We start from the raw sequence: 15,730 nt of genomic DNA on the forward strand, positions 1-15,730 counted from the left end.
TAGCTTGGCATACACATACACCTTATCAGTAACATCCAATCAGAATCCTTAGATGGTCACAGCAGCAATCTTATTGGTCAGATAATCTCATTAAACACAGTTCAGAGGTCTAGCTCAGAGATTCCAGTTAGCTGAGGTGAAGTCTAGCAGACATGTAGCAGCTACAGTGAGTTTTGTCACCATCCACCTGTCAGTCAAAGAGGCCATGCACCTATCAATGCAAACAGGTGAGTTAAAAATGTGTCCTCCCTTCTGTTGAATCCAGTCATTGTGCAGTTGTTATGAAGGGGAAATTATCTACAAAGGCCAAAACATTTGAATTTTAACACAGGAGTCTATGAGGACTGACTCAGTGCTCCCTCTGCTGAATGCTGGAGGAACTGCAGGCTCAAGATCGGTTTGTTAGTTTACGCTCTGATGTGTTCAGGCTGTTTATCTCTCAGCCAATCAGCTTTCACTAAATAACTACGCTGTTGTGCTCCCATTCATAGCTGCATGTCACAATCATAAAGTCATTCATGACATCATCTCTGATGTCACTGTAGTCACGTGAGCTGAGCTGATGCTCCTCAGGGCCAACACCTGATACATTCATTAAATCCTGACAAAAACAAACATTAAGGCCAAATAAATTAGTAATCACTCATCAATAACCACAAATGAAAGGGTTTAGAAGCTTTTATTGTGAAGTCTAATCTCAGCGGAAGTGATCCCTCTTATTGTGAAAGCAGCTTTGACGCTGGGTACGGCGGCTCGCAGGGTCCAGTCCGCGCGCTCCCGCTGACGATGGGCGACGTCCTGTGCGAAGAGCTCGAGGATTTGGTCCACTTCTCAGTGCACGACCTGCCGGCACGAGGTTATGTCGTCATGGAGGAGATCCGACGTCAGGGGAAACTCTGTGACGTCACGCTCAAGGTGAGCGAGGCGGCGTGCGAGGCTGACATTAGCCTCCAAGCTAACAGAGTGAGCTAAGGCATGCTAACAAGCTAACGCGGATTATCAGATAGTGACGTCATGGGCTGAGCTATGAACTGCCTGGGAGCCCCACGGGCAAGGCGGCGAAGCGGCTTCCGGTCAGAGCGGTCAGTTCTTAACACCAGGGCTGGAGGTCAGGTGTGTAATCCACCTGGAGGAAGGTAGAAGTTGTGTGACGTGCGCAGTTGAGCTCAGGCAGCACAGAAGGGGCGGAGCCTTTTAGCAGCGTTGTGGCGTAAGCAGGTGAGCAGACACGTGATTTCTCTTTGTTCCAAACATGTCCGCCAGGTGAGGGAGGGGCGGGACCTTAACCCTAACCCCTACAGCAGGAAGAAGCTCTCAGTGGCTCCACCCCTCCCCATCAGGACCTGGCTCTATGGTAGCAGGTAATAGAGCGGGGTGCTCATTGTCAGCATCACATGATCCAGGTGTGCTTCTGAGGTGTTCAGGTGCAACTGAGAAACGTTTTCACCTGTGCTGCGTCCTGTGCCTGCAGCTCAGCATTGATCCTCTTAACGGCTCAGTAGGCAAGGTGCTGAGTCTCCCAGGACAAATGGTGTCCTGCAAGTAAAGCTGCACATTCTCACCTGTCCACTCTCAGGTGACCTGCAGAAGTTTAAAAGGAAGTCAGACTGATTCAATGATGCAGGCAGACTTGGTTGGTTGGATGAAGGAATCTGATTGGCTGCGCGTTAAGCTGAAGCTAGTGGAAACATCATCGATGGCGTCAGCTGACAGAGTTATGCTGAACCCTGAAATCTACTTCCTGTTGAAACGCGTGTGTTTCAGAGGGTGAAGGAACGCGATCACCTTGTTGTTTTACCTGATAAGTGGGGGGTGGGGCTTGCTGTGAAGCCAAAGTCTTATTGGCTGACTAGCGAGGAGTGGTTCTGTGAGTGTTTAAGGGCACATCCCTCAGATGTAGCTGTTTTCAGTTTTCTATTATCGTCATAGCAACAGGTGAGTAACAGGTGAGTGTGTTAATCAGTGTGTCTGTCCTCAGGTCGGGGATCACAAGTTCAGCGCTCACCGGATCGTGTTGGCGGCCTCCATCCCGTACTTCCACGCCATGTTCACCAACGACATGGTGGAGTGTAAACAGGACGAGATCCTGATGCAGGGCATGGACCCCAGGTACGCTCACACCTGTACAGATGTCTGAGAGCAGAATTATAACTGTCAGACTGTAACTCAGTTTAAGAATATAATCCACCCACTGTTATCATCTTCAATGCCCTGTACCAACACAGAGGTCGATCATCTTGTTAATAATTTTACCTCCTCACTACGTACGACTCTCGATACTGTAGCTCCTGTGAAAACTAAGGCCTCAAATCAGAAGTACCTGCCTCCGTGGTAGGGCTGGGCCATATCATACCGTTCACGGTAACACCGGTATAATGTTGGGCAACGATAGGAAAATGAAATATCGCAATAGAATATGGGTAAAACGCGCATGCGCAGTGCCTTTGTTTTCATACGCACATGGCGGCGACGCAGAACGAGAAGAGCGAAAGTGGATCGTTAAATGAAACGATGAACCAGAACTGGTTTGTAAAAATGCTGCAGCTTCAGTGGTGTGGAACTGGTTTAGCTTTCGTCCGTCAGATACACAACAAAGCACTATTTTTGGTAGCGCATGCTAGCGGGCCGTCGTTATTACCGTGTTGTTTGGAAAATACGGCACACTTAAAATCAATCCTTTGATTTTTCTGAAAGTCGACAGAGCCCCTTATAATCCCGTGAGCCTTATGTATGAACTCTGGTTGTGTTTACTGACCTCGCAACGATTTTATGTACACGGCGCTCGAAAATCTGTCAGATGTTTCAGTACGACTTTGCTAAGCTACGAAGCCGCACCGCTTGATGGATTGTCGGAGCATTACGGCTGTCGTAGGCGGAGCCTCGCGCAGTGATACGTACTGTGCTTCAACATAATATTACCGTACTGTGTGTGTAGAACCTCTTTTTAAGTTGTGTGGATGTTATACATGGTTATGCTGAGGATATGTCGGCCAGTTTCCTCTGGAAATGCCTTTTGGTTAAACTGTCAGCAAGAATTTGCATTTGCACTGTTACATTTTTATATAACTTTAATGCAGATAAAAAACAGCTGCTTGTTTAAGTGAAAATACATTGATGGTTTTTTGCACTAATAAAGTTGTGGAGTTGTAAAGTATTTTGTCTCGTGTCAATTATATCGTCAGTTATATCGTTATCGCAAATTTTCAAATGTATATGGTGATAAATATTTTTGGTCATATCGCCCTGCTCTACTCTGCGGTATAATTCTCAAACACGTAGAGGGGTGGGCGGTATAAATGGTATACGGTGGAAACGATATAAATTTGGCCAATGGTAGAGATTTTTGCTATACCGCTCTACCACGATAGCGCGTGTTGATGGTGTCATCGAGCTGCGCCTGTTTTGGTCGAAAGCATTGCAGCGGCTGCAAACAACATCATCTGCAAATTATGCCGGGCAACAGTAATACCAAAGAGACAAAGCATTTTTGGAATATGGGGAAAGCCAAAAACTGCGCTTCCTCCACTTCCCTACCATTGATTCATTAATGCTGAATTCCCTAACAACTGCTTTATTCCCATGCAGCAGTATATTAATGACTAACCTCGTATTGTGGATGGATGATCTCAGTTGTTCTCCTGACTGAAGTTTGGTCCGTTTACAGCATCCTGCTATGCGATTGCATTTGTCCCTAACCATTGGGAACCCTCACGTTAACTTTTATCAAGTGGAAAAAGGTTAGCGTTCATCCTCCAGCTTCACTGTGCTAATGTTATGCTAATGTAGCTGTTTTGCTAGCGATCACGTAGCACATCATTATATAGCAGCTAGCCCAACTTCAGTAACCCCACAAACGTCACTGCTGTTTAGTTTCCTGTCTTCATTTATGTTGGAAGTGATAGCAGAGCAGTACGTTTGAATTGTTTCATAAATCTCTCAGTCAGAACATGGTATATCATGTTTAGATGGAAGCTAGCGAGCTAACTTCCTGCTAACTTCTAACTCTGTTAAATGTAATAAATTCTGTTTTCATGGAGGCCTGGATGTTAAACTTAATTGTTACACCTGGTAAAGCAGCAACGCCGATCATTTTATTAAAGATGAAAGACTGTAGACAGTTTTAAACTCTCAGTGATGCCGCAGTGATCATGTGACTTTGGGACCTGAAACGGACGGAGTTTAGGACCCAGATTACTCCGCAAGGCTCCTGACTACGGCAGCCGTAATGCTCTGACAATCCATCAAGCAGCGTCGCAGCAACCAAAGTCGTACTAAAACATTTTTGACAGATTTTTGAGCTCCATGTATCATATAAAATCCGTTCAAGGTCAGTAAACACAACCAGAATTCATACATAAGGCGCACTCTCGATTTTTAAGAAAATTATTTTAAGCGTGCCTTTATAGTGTTTAAAATACGTTATACAGAAGAAAAGAATATATCGCGATATATATCGTTACCGCACATGCTTCAAATTATACCGTGATATGGATTTTAGGCCATATCGCCCAGCCCTACACGTAGCCTAAAGCAGATGACTCGTAAGCTGGAGAGGAAATGGCGTGTCACAAATTTAGAGGATCATCATTTAGCCTGGAGAAATAGTTTGCTGCTTTATAAGAAAGCCCTCCGCAAAGCCAGAACATCTTACTATTCATCACTGATTGAAGAAAATAAGAACAACCCCAGGTTTCTCTTCAGCTCTGTAGCCAGGCTGACAAACAGTCAGAGCTCTGTTGAGCCAACCATCCCTTTAACGTTAACTAGTAATGACTTCATGAACTTCTTCACAAACAAAATTCTTATCATTAGAGAAAAAATTACCAATACTCATCCCACAGATGTAATATTATCTACAGCTACTCTTAGTACCATTGATGTTAAGTTAGACTCTTTTTCTCCAATTGATCTTTCTGAGTTAACTTCAATAATTACTTCCTCCAAACTAGGGCTGGGACAACTAAACTAAACTAAAATACGTCGACGCGTCGTCACTTTCAAAAAAAGACATGGCGGCAGCGAGTAGCGGCAACACGAGTGAGGCAGTTGCAGTCAACTTAAACCACTCCACCCGAACACGCAGTTCTACAGTATGGGGATATTTTAACCGAAAAGGAAGTGATTCCGTCGTTTGCCGGCTTTGTGAGGTGGAAATGGCCTATCATAAAAGCACGACGGCTATGCACCAGCACCTCAAACGACGGCATCCAGGAGCAGCTTCTGCAAAGGACAAACCACCGTAAGTTTTCAACTTTTTTACTAACGCTAGTTTTTACCCTTTAATTCATCCAGACCCCCCCCCCCCCCCCCCCCCCCCCCCCCGCCCACACACACACACACAGACGTACACTCACTCATAGACACAAAGATAAACACCCAACCTCCGTGAATGCAAAACGAATTTAAGCTGCTTAGCAGTAACATATAGCAGCTGCTGTTTAGTTGTTGTTTTTTGTTTGTGGCCCATGCTGGCAAAATGAGTCGGAATGCGCGCAGGCTGATTATCAGAATCGGCGAAAGACGAAAATGTGAGACAGCGAATTGGCCGCAGGAAAAATGTTAACAAGGATAATGCACCACCTGCTAAACGTAGCCGGCGTGGACACTATTACAACATTGCTAAAGTGCTTGCAAAAGCAAAATGACAACGAACTCTTGATTTGTCAAATTTAATGTGTTTCATCCTATTTGAACGCTGTTTTTATACATAATGCTTCTCCAGCTTGATCTTATAGGTCAAAGTTATGCCGTCTAATGACTAGAAAGCAGTGCACCAGTAAAGGTGCCATCAGCTATGGCTGTTTAAACGCTATTTTTTCCAGCCATCACAATTACTGCATATCATATGTTCAACATTGGGGATTATCAGTAACCTCTTACTGTTATGCTATGAAAGCACATGGCATAACTATGTATATCTATATATATATATATATATATATATCTCAACCAGATCCTTATCAAATTATTTTGATATTATGCTTTCCATGTAATTATTTTGTAATTATTCGAATTCATCTGTGTGTGATTTATGATTTCAGGAACAAACAGAAAAGTCTGGAGGACTACTGTCAGAGAAGAAGTACACCATGCACCCCCCAGGAGGTGGCTGTACTTACTGAGAGCGTCTTATCTATGATTTTAAAAGACAAGAGACCACTTGCTGTGGGTGAGGGAGTCAAAGAAATGCTGACCACTTTCCAACCAGGTTACACTCTGCCGTCTAGGCGTCATTTTACAAGCATGATGGAGAGAAAGTATGAAACTTCAGTGGAGAAACTAAGGAATGAACTAAAAAAGCCACATCCAAAATCTCCCTTACCACTGATGCTTGGACAAGTCTGGTCACAGAGTCCTACTTAGGGGTAACTTGTCATTTCATTATTTGTTCAAAGACGCCGTTGCTGCTGTTTGTATATTATTAATTTTTTGCTATGATTTCCTTTGTTATATTTGTTTTGCAAAACATTTAATTTTTTGTTAAAAACAGAAGATTGTAGTACAATGTTATTGTGGATTTTGTTTTGTGAATGAAGAGCACTTTTTGTGAATGTTACATTTTGTTTGTTTAAAGACACCATTGTTGCTATTTATTTGAAATGTTTTGTTAACTTTTCCTTAATTTTATATATGTTTGCACATTTCATTTCTTGTTGAATGCTATCTCTATTGTATTGATTGTACGACCTCTACAACTTTATTTTGCAATTTTTTTTTTTATTAAAAGGTCTTGAAATGAATAAATTTGTGTTTTTCATTTACATACATAAATTAGTAAATGTGAAATTGCTGTACAAGTCAAATAATGGGGAAAAAATCGTGAATCGAATCGGATTGAAAAATGAATCGTTAGATTAATCGATTAGGAAAATAATCGTTTTGCCCAGCCCTACTCCAAACCATCAACGTGTCTTTTAGACCCCATTCCTACAAAACTGCTCAAAGAAGTCCTGCCATTAATTAATGCTTCGATCTTAAATATGATCAACCTATCTCTAATAATCAGCTATGTACCACAGGCCTTCAAGCTGGCTGTAGTTAAACCTTTACTCAAAAAGCATCTCTAGACCCAGCAGTCTTAGCTAATTATAGGCCAATCTCCAACCTTCCTTTATATCAAACATCCTTGAAAGAGTAGTTGTCAAACAGCTAACAGATCATCTGCAGAGGAATGGTTTATTTGAAGAGTTTCAGTCAGGTTTCAGAGCTCATCACAGCACAGAAACAGCTTTAGTGAAGGTTACAAATGATCTTCTTATGGCCTCTGACAGTGGACTCATCTCTGTGCTTGTCCTGCTAGACCTCAGTGCAGCGTTCGATACTGTCGACCATAATATCCTATTAGAGCGATTAGAACATGCTGTAGGTATTACAGGTACTGTGCTGCAGTGGTTTGTATCATATCTATCTAATAGACTCCAGTTTGTGCATGTAAATGGAGAGTCCTCTTCACACACTGAGGTTAATGATGGAGTTCCACAGGGTTCAGTGCTAGGACCAATTCTGTTTACATTATACATGCTTCCCTTAGGCAGCATCATCAGAAGACATCCAGGGCTCTAGACTAACTTTTTGTCACGGTTGCACTGGTGCGCCTAACTTTTTTTCTTAGGCGCACCCAAATTTTTCACCCAAATCGATGAACACCGCAGTTTTATGTGTGCACTTTTTTTTAAAAATTGCTGTCCATACAAACAATATTGATTTGTAAATGATTAACTAACAATCTTGTGCTTATGCTTAAAGTGCGTTGGCACTCTTTGATAATATTGTAGACAATGTTAAACGTAATCATCACATCGGCTCCTCTGACGACCTGTTTGCTGGGCAGTGGGCAGAGGGGACACTTGTTTTCTGGACACACTGCTGCTTTTTCAGCATTCAGAGGTTGATGGCTCCGTGTCAGAGCTGGCTATGAATTTCAGACGGATCAGGCTTTAATGAAAAAGTTACCAGTTGTTCTTTTCATCTTTTCTCATTACCCACAGCTACATCCACTTCTGTCGGGCTAGGCTGCTCACTAGGCCTGGGCATCATCACTGATTCCTATAATCCATTCGATTTGATTCAATTTTGCCTCAGACAGAAATATTATAGTTCTGATCATTTATCAGTTATATCCATGTATACAAACAAAGCTGTGAGACTTCATCAGAGGTGTGAGCATCACAGCTTTGTGTCAAAGTAACTGAGGATAAAACATGAAGCAGATGTTCCTGGCCTGGCTTTTTATAGCAGATAACCTTAAAATATTCTGCAGTAGAACAAAAACTGAAGAAAACCATGAATCAACATGTGAACATGAACTGGTGCTGCTGAAGGGAAGCAGAGCAAAGTTACAGAGGTTTGATTACCGGCACAGCTCAGAGCTTGTAATTTGGGATCCTTTTAAAAATGTTACATTTCTCCGTTGTTAAACAGCAGAAATGAGACTTTCTTGTTGGAAGGCAGTTAAATTAAAAAAGCAAACAGTTTATTTATGCAGTTTAAAAAAACGGTTGACTTTAAAAACGTCTTTTCAAAGAGTAATCTGGCCAAGAGGACGACAGAAATAGTTCTGTAAAAATCTTTTAAGTGGACAAAAGGGAGCCGGTTGACTATAATGTAATTACAAGAACACCGTTATAAAGATACTTGAGAAGCAGGTAATTTTTAAGTTTTATATATAACCCCTTTGTAATACCTGCTCACTGAAGTCTATTTAGCAACATGCATGGAGATGTTACACATAAAAAACACGGAAACACAACGCCGGCTCTCATTTACTGTTTTAGCTGTTTGCTTGAAATAGTTTTGTGAGCTCTGACTTCAGATTCTGGTGTTTAAATACAAAAGTCGATTCAGGATTTAATGAATCGATATCGCTTCATTCAAGCTACTCACCTCTTTCAATCCGCCTGCACTTTCAAACGTACACACGAAGGACAACAGGAAGATGTGGACCACAGCCAATCAGAGAGGTCCCACCCCTGACTATCTCTGATTGGTTTAGACCACGATATGGGTGTAATGTGTGTCTGTTGTTGACCACACGGAGACTTTTAGAGTTGCAGAGCCTTTTTTTTTACTGAACGGCATTTTTTTAGTCGCACCATTGAGAAATTAAGTCGCACTCTGGAGCCCTGACAGAGCATACACTTACACTGCTATGCTGATGACACCAGCTCTATCTGTCCATGAAGCCAGATAACACACACCAATGAGTTAAACTGCAGGAATGTCTTAAAGACATAAAGACCTGGACGGCCGCTAACTTTTTGCTTCTTAATTCAGATCAAACTGAGGTTATTGTACTCGGCCCTGAAAATCTTAGAAATATGGTATCTAAGCAGATTCTTACTCTGGATGGCATTACCTTGGCCTCCAGTAACGCTGTGAGGAACCTTGGAGTCATGTTTGACCAGGACATGTCCTTCAACGCACATATTAAACAAATATGTAAGACTGCTTTCTTCCATTTGTGCAACATCTCTAAAGTTAGAAATATCCTGTCTCAGAGTGACGCTGAAAAACTAGTTCATGCATTTATTACTTCCAGGCTGGACGACTGTAATTCATTATTATCAGGAAGTCCTAAAAACTCCCTGAAAAGCCTTCAGCTAATCCAAAATGCTGCAGCAAGAGTCCTGACAGGGACTAGAAAGAGAGCAGATTTCTCCTGTTTTGGCTTCCTGTTAAATCCAGAATTCAAAATCCTGCTCCTCACATACAAGGTCTTAAATAATCAGGCCCCATCTTATCTTAATGACCTTATAGTACCATATCACCCTATTAGAGCACTTCGCTCTCGCTCTGCAGGCCTACTTGTTGTTCCTAGAGTATTTAAAAGTAGAATGGGAGGCAGAGCCTTCAGTTTTCAGGCCCCTCTTCTGTGGAACCAGCTTCCAGTTTGGATTCAGGAGACAGACACTATCTCTACTTTTAAGATCAGGCTTCAAACTTTTTTTTGCTAAAGCATATAGTTAGGGCTGGACCAGGTGACCCTGAATCCTCCCTTAGTTATGCTGCAATAGACGTAGGCTGCCGGGGGATTCCCATGATGCATTGAGTTTTTCCTTTCCAGTCACCTTTCTCACTCACTATGTGTTAATAGACCTCTCTGCATTGAATCATATCTGTTATTAATCTCTGTCTCTCTTCCACAGCATGTCTTTATCCCGTCTTCCTTCTCTCACCCCAACCAATCACAGCAGATGGCCCCGCCCCTCCCTGAGCCTGGTTCCTGCTTGCTCACAGGGGGTCATGTGATTGTTGGGTTTTTCTCTGTATGTGTTATTGTAGGGTCGACCTTACGATATAAAGCGCCTTGAGGCGACTGTATAAATAAAAACAGAACATGAAGCACAGACGTCACACACTGATCTGAGGTCAGTGTGTGACGCAGGCTCAACGCTGTGCTGCGTGTTTTTCCGCTGAGCTGATGTAACGTACGTTTGTTCTGTCAGCGTCTCAGGATGGCGGTCCGTCGTGTTCATCGCATTCCTGCAATATTTTTATTGATTTAACAAAATGTCAGTAACTGTGACCATAGTAACTATAGTAACCACTGCGGGTGTGTTGCAGCGCTCTGGAGGCTCTGATAAACTTCGCGTACAGCGGGCATGTCGCCATCGACCAGCAGAACGTGCAGTCTCTCCTGATTGGCTCGAGCTTCCTGCAGCTTCAGAACGTCAAAGACGCCTGCTGCTCTTTCCTGCAGGAGAGGTCAGTCCCACCCTGCCGCACACGCTCAGATCGCACGCTCCCTGGAGCTTACGTTTAGGCGAGCTAATGGCATGTTTGCTTGCAGATTACACCCGAAGAACTGCCTCGGCGTGCGTCAGTTCGCCGAGACGATGATGTGCACGACGCTGTACGACTCGGCGAACAGCTTCCTGCACCAGCACTTTGTGGAGGTGTCACTGTCCGAGGAGTTCCTGGGCCTCAGGACGGAGGAGTTGCTGGAGCTCGTCGGCTGCGACGAACTCAACGTGAAGGCCGAAGAGCAGGTGAGTCGCCTCACCTGAGGGCGGTGGCGTGAAGCATCAGAGAACAGCTGTGACTTCATCATAGTCACTCACACAAGGTCACAGCACAGCTGTGCAGGTAGAGCACATCGGGGGAGACGGTGACCTTTGACCCGAGTGACAGGAAGAGAGCAGTCAGGAGAGAGGAAACCAAATTAATAAAACAGAAACTAAAAATAAAAGCAGGCTGCTAAGCCCCGCCCTCGCAGAGTGAAACTGTAGGGGCGAGCTTCAGGAACAGGTGATTGGGTCACGGCTGTCAGGTGTCCTTCGGAAAGGTAAACCTCGGCCATGTTTCAGCAACTCGTGTGGACTCGACCGAGCCGTTGGCGAGCTTTAGCGGTTTACCTGTCACAGGTGTGCCACATACCAAGGCTCACCTTTTGAGTCACGGCGTGAAAAATGAGCTCTTGTATTAAACACGTTGTCTTCATGCTCCCACTGTGCTCCTCGTGTGGTACCTGTGCAGGTGTTTGAGGCGGTGCTGGCGTGGGTCCATCACGACCAGGACCGCAGGGAGACGCTGCTGCCCGAGCTGCTGTCAAAGGTGCGACTTCCTCTGTGTCGACCCGAGTTCCTGTCGGACCGCGTCCAGCAGGATGAGCTCATACGCTGCTGCCACAAGTGCAGGTGAGACGCAGCGAGGCCTCGGCTTCACGTCTTACCTGTGTGATCGTTTCTGGGCGGGGTTAATGTCCAGCTGTGTTTCTTGTCAGGGATTTGGTGGATGAAGCCAAGGATTTCCACCTGATGCCGGAGCGCCGCCCTCACCTGCCCACCTTTAAAACCAGGCAGAGGTGCTGTACGTCCATCACAGGGCTCATCTATGCGGTGGGAGGCCTCAACAGCTCAGGTACGCCGCTCACCTGAGGCAGCGTGTCTGCACGCTCCGTGCAGCTGACAGACTCTTCTTCTCCCGCAGGTGACTCCTTAAATGTCGTCGAGGTGTTCGATCCAATTGGAAACTTCTGGGAGCGCTGCCAGCCAATGAGGACAGCTCGCAGCAGGGTGGGTGTGGCCGTTGTTAATGGGCTGCTGTATGCCATTGGGGGATACGACGGCCAATCGCGGCTCAGCACGGTGGAAGTTTACAACCCCGAGACGGACAGCTGGACGCGCGTGTCGAGCATGAACAGCCAGCGCAGGTCAGTACACTGATCGATACGCCGATCGACACGCCAATCGACACACCGATCGATACGCCGATCAACACACTGATCGACACACTGATCAACACACTGATCGATACGCCGATCGACACACTGATCGACACGCCGATCGATACACTGATCGATACGCCGATCGATACACTGATCGACACGCTGATCGACACACTGATCAACACACTGATCGATACGCCGATCAACACACTGATCGATACGCCGATCGACGCACTGATCGATACACCGATCGATGCACTGATCGACACGCCGATCGATACACTGATCAACACGCTGATCGACACACTGATCAACACGCTGATCGATACGCCGATCGACACACTGATCGACACGCCGATCGATACACTGATCGACGCACTGATCAATACACTGATCGACGCACTGATCGACACGCTGATCAATACACTGACCGACACGCCGGTCGACACTGATCGACACACTGATCAATACGCTGATCGACGCGCTGATCGACACACTGATCAATACACTGACCGACACGCCGATCGACGCTGATCGACACGCCGATCGACGCCGATCGACACGCCGATCGACACTGACCGACACGCCGATCGACACGCCGATCGACACTGACCGACACGCCGGTCGACACTGACCGACACGCCGGTCGACACGCCGATCGACACTGACCGACACGCCGGTCGACACTGACCGACACGCCGGTCGACACTGACCGACACGCCGATCGACACTGACCGACACGCCGGTCGACACGCCGATCGACACTGACCGACACGCCGGTCGACACGCCGGTCGACACGCCGGTCGACACTGACCGACACGCCGATCGACACGCCGATCGACACGCCGATCGACACGCCGGTCGACACTGATCGACACTGTTGAGCTGCGCTCACAAAGGCTGTTTTAGAAACTTATTCTCGTGAAGGGCGAAGACAAGACAGAACATCTTCAGCAGGTCTTTTACTCGCTAGCGAAGGCTTGGTCAGAAGCAGCTCTTGGAGCTCGACGCTCCTCACCTGTGTCCAACCAGCTCCTTCAAAGAGCAGCTTCCTCGTAGCCTTTTATTCCCATGACAGTTACAGTTTACACAACACAAGCACCTCCCCTCGTAAACCCCCCTATGGTGTGTGTGTGTGTGTGATCTGCTCACCAAAAGGATCATGAAAGCAGGAAGCTTACAACACGAGATAGCATGGGCCCAATCAAACCTCCCCAGCACACAGTGGCTGGAGACGTGCTCAGAGACAGAGGGATGTCTTTGATCCTGCTGCTTGAACTAAGACTTTACACATTTAAGTAACACAATGACAACATTTAACAGTTTGACTCCAACAGACACTGTGATCAATAAACCCCGCTGATGTTACGAGCTGTGTTGTCATCCTCAGCGCCATGGGAACGGTTGTGATTGATGGGCGGATCTTTGTGTGCGGCGGCTACGATGGAAAGTCGTCTCTGAACTCGGTGGAGTGCTACTCCCCGGAAGCAGACAGGTGAGGAGTCGTTCCACCTTAAATCCTTCAATTCTGTGTAACCCGAGCATTACGGCTAACGGCGCCGCGTGATCAGTGAGGGCTGTGTGGGTCGTGTGACCCGCTGCTTCCTCAGTAGGAGTGGGTTTAAAAGTAATTCCACACAAAGACGTAAACGCAGAGCGTGGATCGTTCACAGACGGGCTGAAAGTCGACAGATTCTGCAGGTTTCCTCACGCTGAGCTAAACTGACTGAACCAGCAGCCAAAGAAGATCCAAAGTACGCTTCAAAGAAGAAAGCCGTCCTGGCTCACCTTGAGCATGCTCAGATCTCAGCTCAGGTCGGCGTCCTCGTTAACATGGCCGTGCTTATGTTACCGTTCTCTCCAGGTGGACTGTGGTGACGGAGATGAGTGCGAGCCGCAGCGCCGCGGGCGTGACGGTTTTTGATGGCCGGATCGTTGTCTCGGGCGGCCATGACGGTCTGCAGATCTTCAACACAGTGAGTTTTAGGGCGGAGCCTAAAACTGAGGGGTGGAAACATTACCTGTAGTTTTACACAATGTCTGTTTATCTCTGTGTTTTTGCTCCGCCCCTGCAGGTGGAGTACTACAACCACCACACTAACCGCTGGCACCCGGCGGCACCAATGCTGAATAAGCGATGCCGTCATGGGGCGGCGGCGCTCGGCAGCCACATGTACGTGGCGGGGGGGTATGATGGCTCAGGCTTCCTGAGCGGCGCCGAGGTGTTCAGCTCAGCATCTGGACAGTGGAGCCTCCTGGTGGCCATGAACACGCGGCGCAGCAGGGTGTCCCTGGTGTCCACGTCGGGGCGTCTGTACGCCGTAGGCGGGTACGACGGACAATCCAATCTCAGCTCCGTGGAGATGTACAACCCCGACACGAACCGCTGGTCCTTCATGGCACCCATGGTGTGCCACGAGGGGGGCGTAGGCGTGGGCTGCATCCCCTTGCAGCCCGCCTAAACCACCTATCACAGCCCGAGGACTCGTGATTTACTGACGGCGGCAGGCGGGAGCACGCCCCGCGGCGGCGTCCCTGCAGCTTTATCGGTACGATGGCTGTGCTCAGGCTTGCAAAATGACGCCGCACCTGCGGAATCATGGGAAAAACTGTAGAGCTAGCAGCAGAGGCTAGCTGCTAACATTATTCTGTTAGCGTGTGTGGAACGATTGATTACTGATTATTGATTACTGATTTCTTACTGGATGGACACAAGCAACAGGAAGTGACTTCCTCCCAAACAAACCAAGCTGCTGATTCGGACAGGAAGTCCTTCCTTAACGGTTTCTCGAACTGTTTGTCGATCAGCTGTAATCGATGGGAGCGATCAATACAAAACGCCAGCAACACAGGAACCCCGCCCTCTGCAGGCTGCACAGGAAGCTCGTTTGAGGAACGTGTTGCGCCCCCAGAGATATTAATAAACTCATTGTCACGTGACAAAACATGGTTCTCCAGCTTTCCACAGGAAGTGATGTCATGTAGCGTGCAGTCTTTAACGTTTCTTTCGCTGCGATGCACAGGCGGGCTGCAGATACCTGCTGCTGCTCGGCTGATGCATCCGAAACGCTCGTCAAAGTCTCACCCATACTGCAGTAACCAATGAGGGTCCGTGTGGTGGTTGCCCCGCCCCTCCAGGGCGATTGGCTGGATGGGGCGTGACTAATGACGCCCCCTCACTTATCGACATCTGCATTTGCGTCAGCGGATAAGCGATGGAGCACGCTCAGTAGACAGATGTATGTTGAACAGCTGGAGGCGGAGTTTAGCGCACTCTGGGGGCATCGCACTCTGATTGGTCGCAGCCTGCAGAGAGCGGTCCAGTCGATCGTGTCATTGATCTCCATGCTTAGAATCCGTCAGTCACTGTTTACTTCCTGCTGATCTCTGATTGGACGCTCAGCCTCATCATCAGTGGGTTTTATTTGTATTGATTAACTTATGATTGATTTGTTTTGTTGTGGATCAATAAAGAGAAGTTTGGTTAATAAAGTTTATTTCTGTCTCTTTGTTTCTGACAATAATCAGTTATTGATTTTGACATCTAAGCAATAAATTAGCAC

At 46.6% G+C, this 15,730-nt stretch overlaps 1 protein-coding gene across 2 annotated transcripts; it reads left to right on the top strand.

Annotated features, from left to right (window-relative positions):
• The first annotated feature begins 731 nt into the window (after positions 1 to 731).
• On the top strand, positions 732 to 15,664 carry klhl18 (kelch-like family member 18). 2 transcript variants are annotated; one of them, XM_084911737.1, is made up of 10 exons: positions 732 to 915; positions 1,979 to 2,109; positions 10,564 to 10,704; positions 10,790 to 10,988; positions 11,476 to 11,636; positions 11,723 to 11,859; positions 11,929 to 12,151; positions 13,558 to 13,662; positions 14,032 to 14,143; positions 14,243 to 15,664. In XM_084911737.1, the coding sequence occupies exons 1-10, from the start codon at positions 787 to 789 to the stop codon at positions 14,627 to 14,629; spliced, it is 1,725 nt and encodes a 574-aa protein (XP_084767863.1). In that variant the 5' UTR covers positions 732 to 786; the 3' UTR covers positions 14,630 to 15,664. The 2 variants fall into 2 exon arrangements, with proteins under 2 accessions (XP_084767863.1, XP_084767864.1); XM_084911738.1 differs by lacking the exon at positions 732 to 915 and adding an exon at positions 948 to 1,218.
• Positions 15,665 to 15,730: the final 66 nt, after the last annotated feature.

The sequence above is a fragment of the Perissodus microlepis genome, chromosome 18 (genome assembly GCF_051167445.1).
Source record: "Perissodus microlepis isolate ML-2025 ecotype Zambia chromosome 18, ASM5116744v1, whole genome shotgun sequence".
NCBI classification, from domain to species: domain Eukaryota; kingdom Metazoa; phylum Chordata; class Actinopteri; order Cichliformes; family Cichlidae; genus Perissodus; species Perissodus microlepis.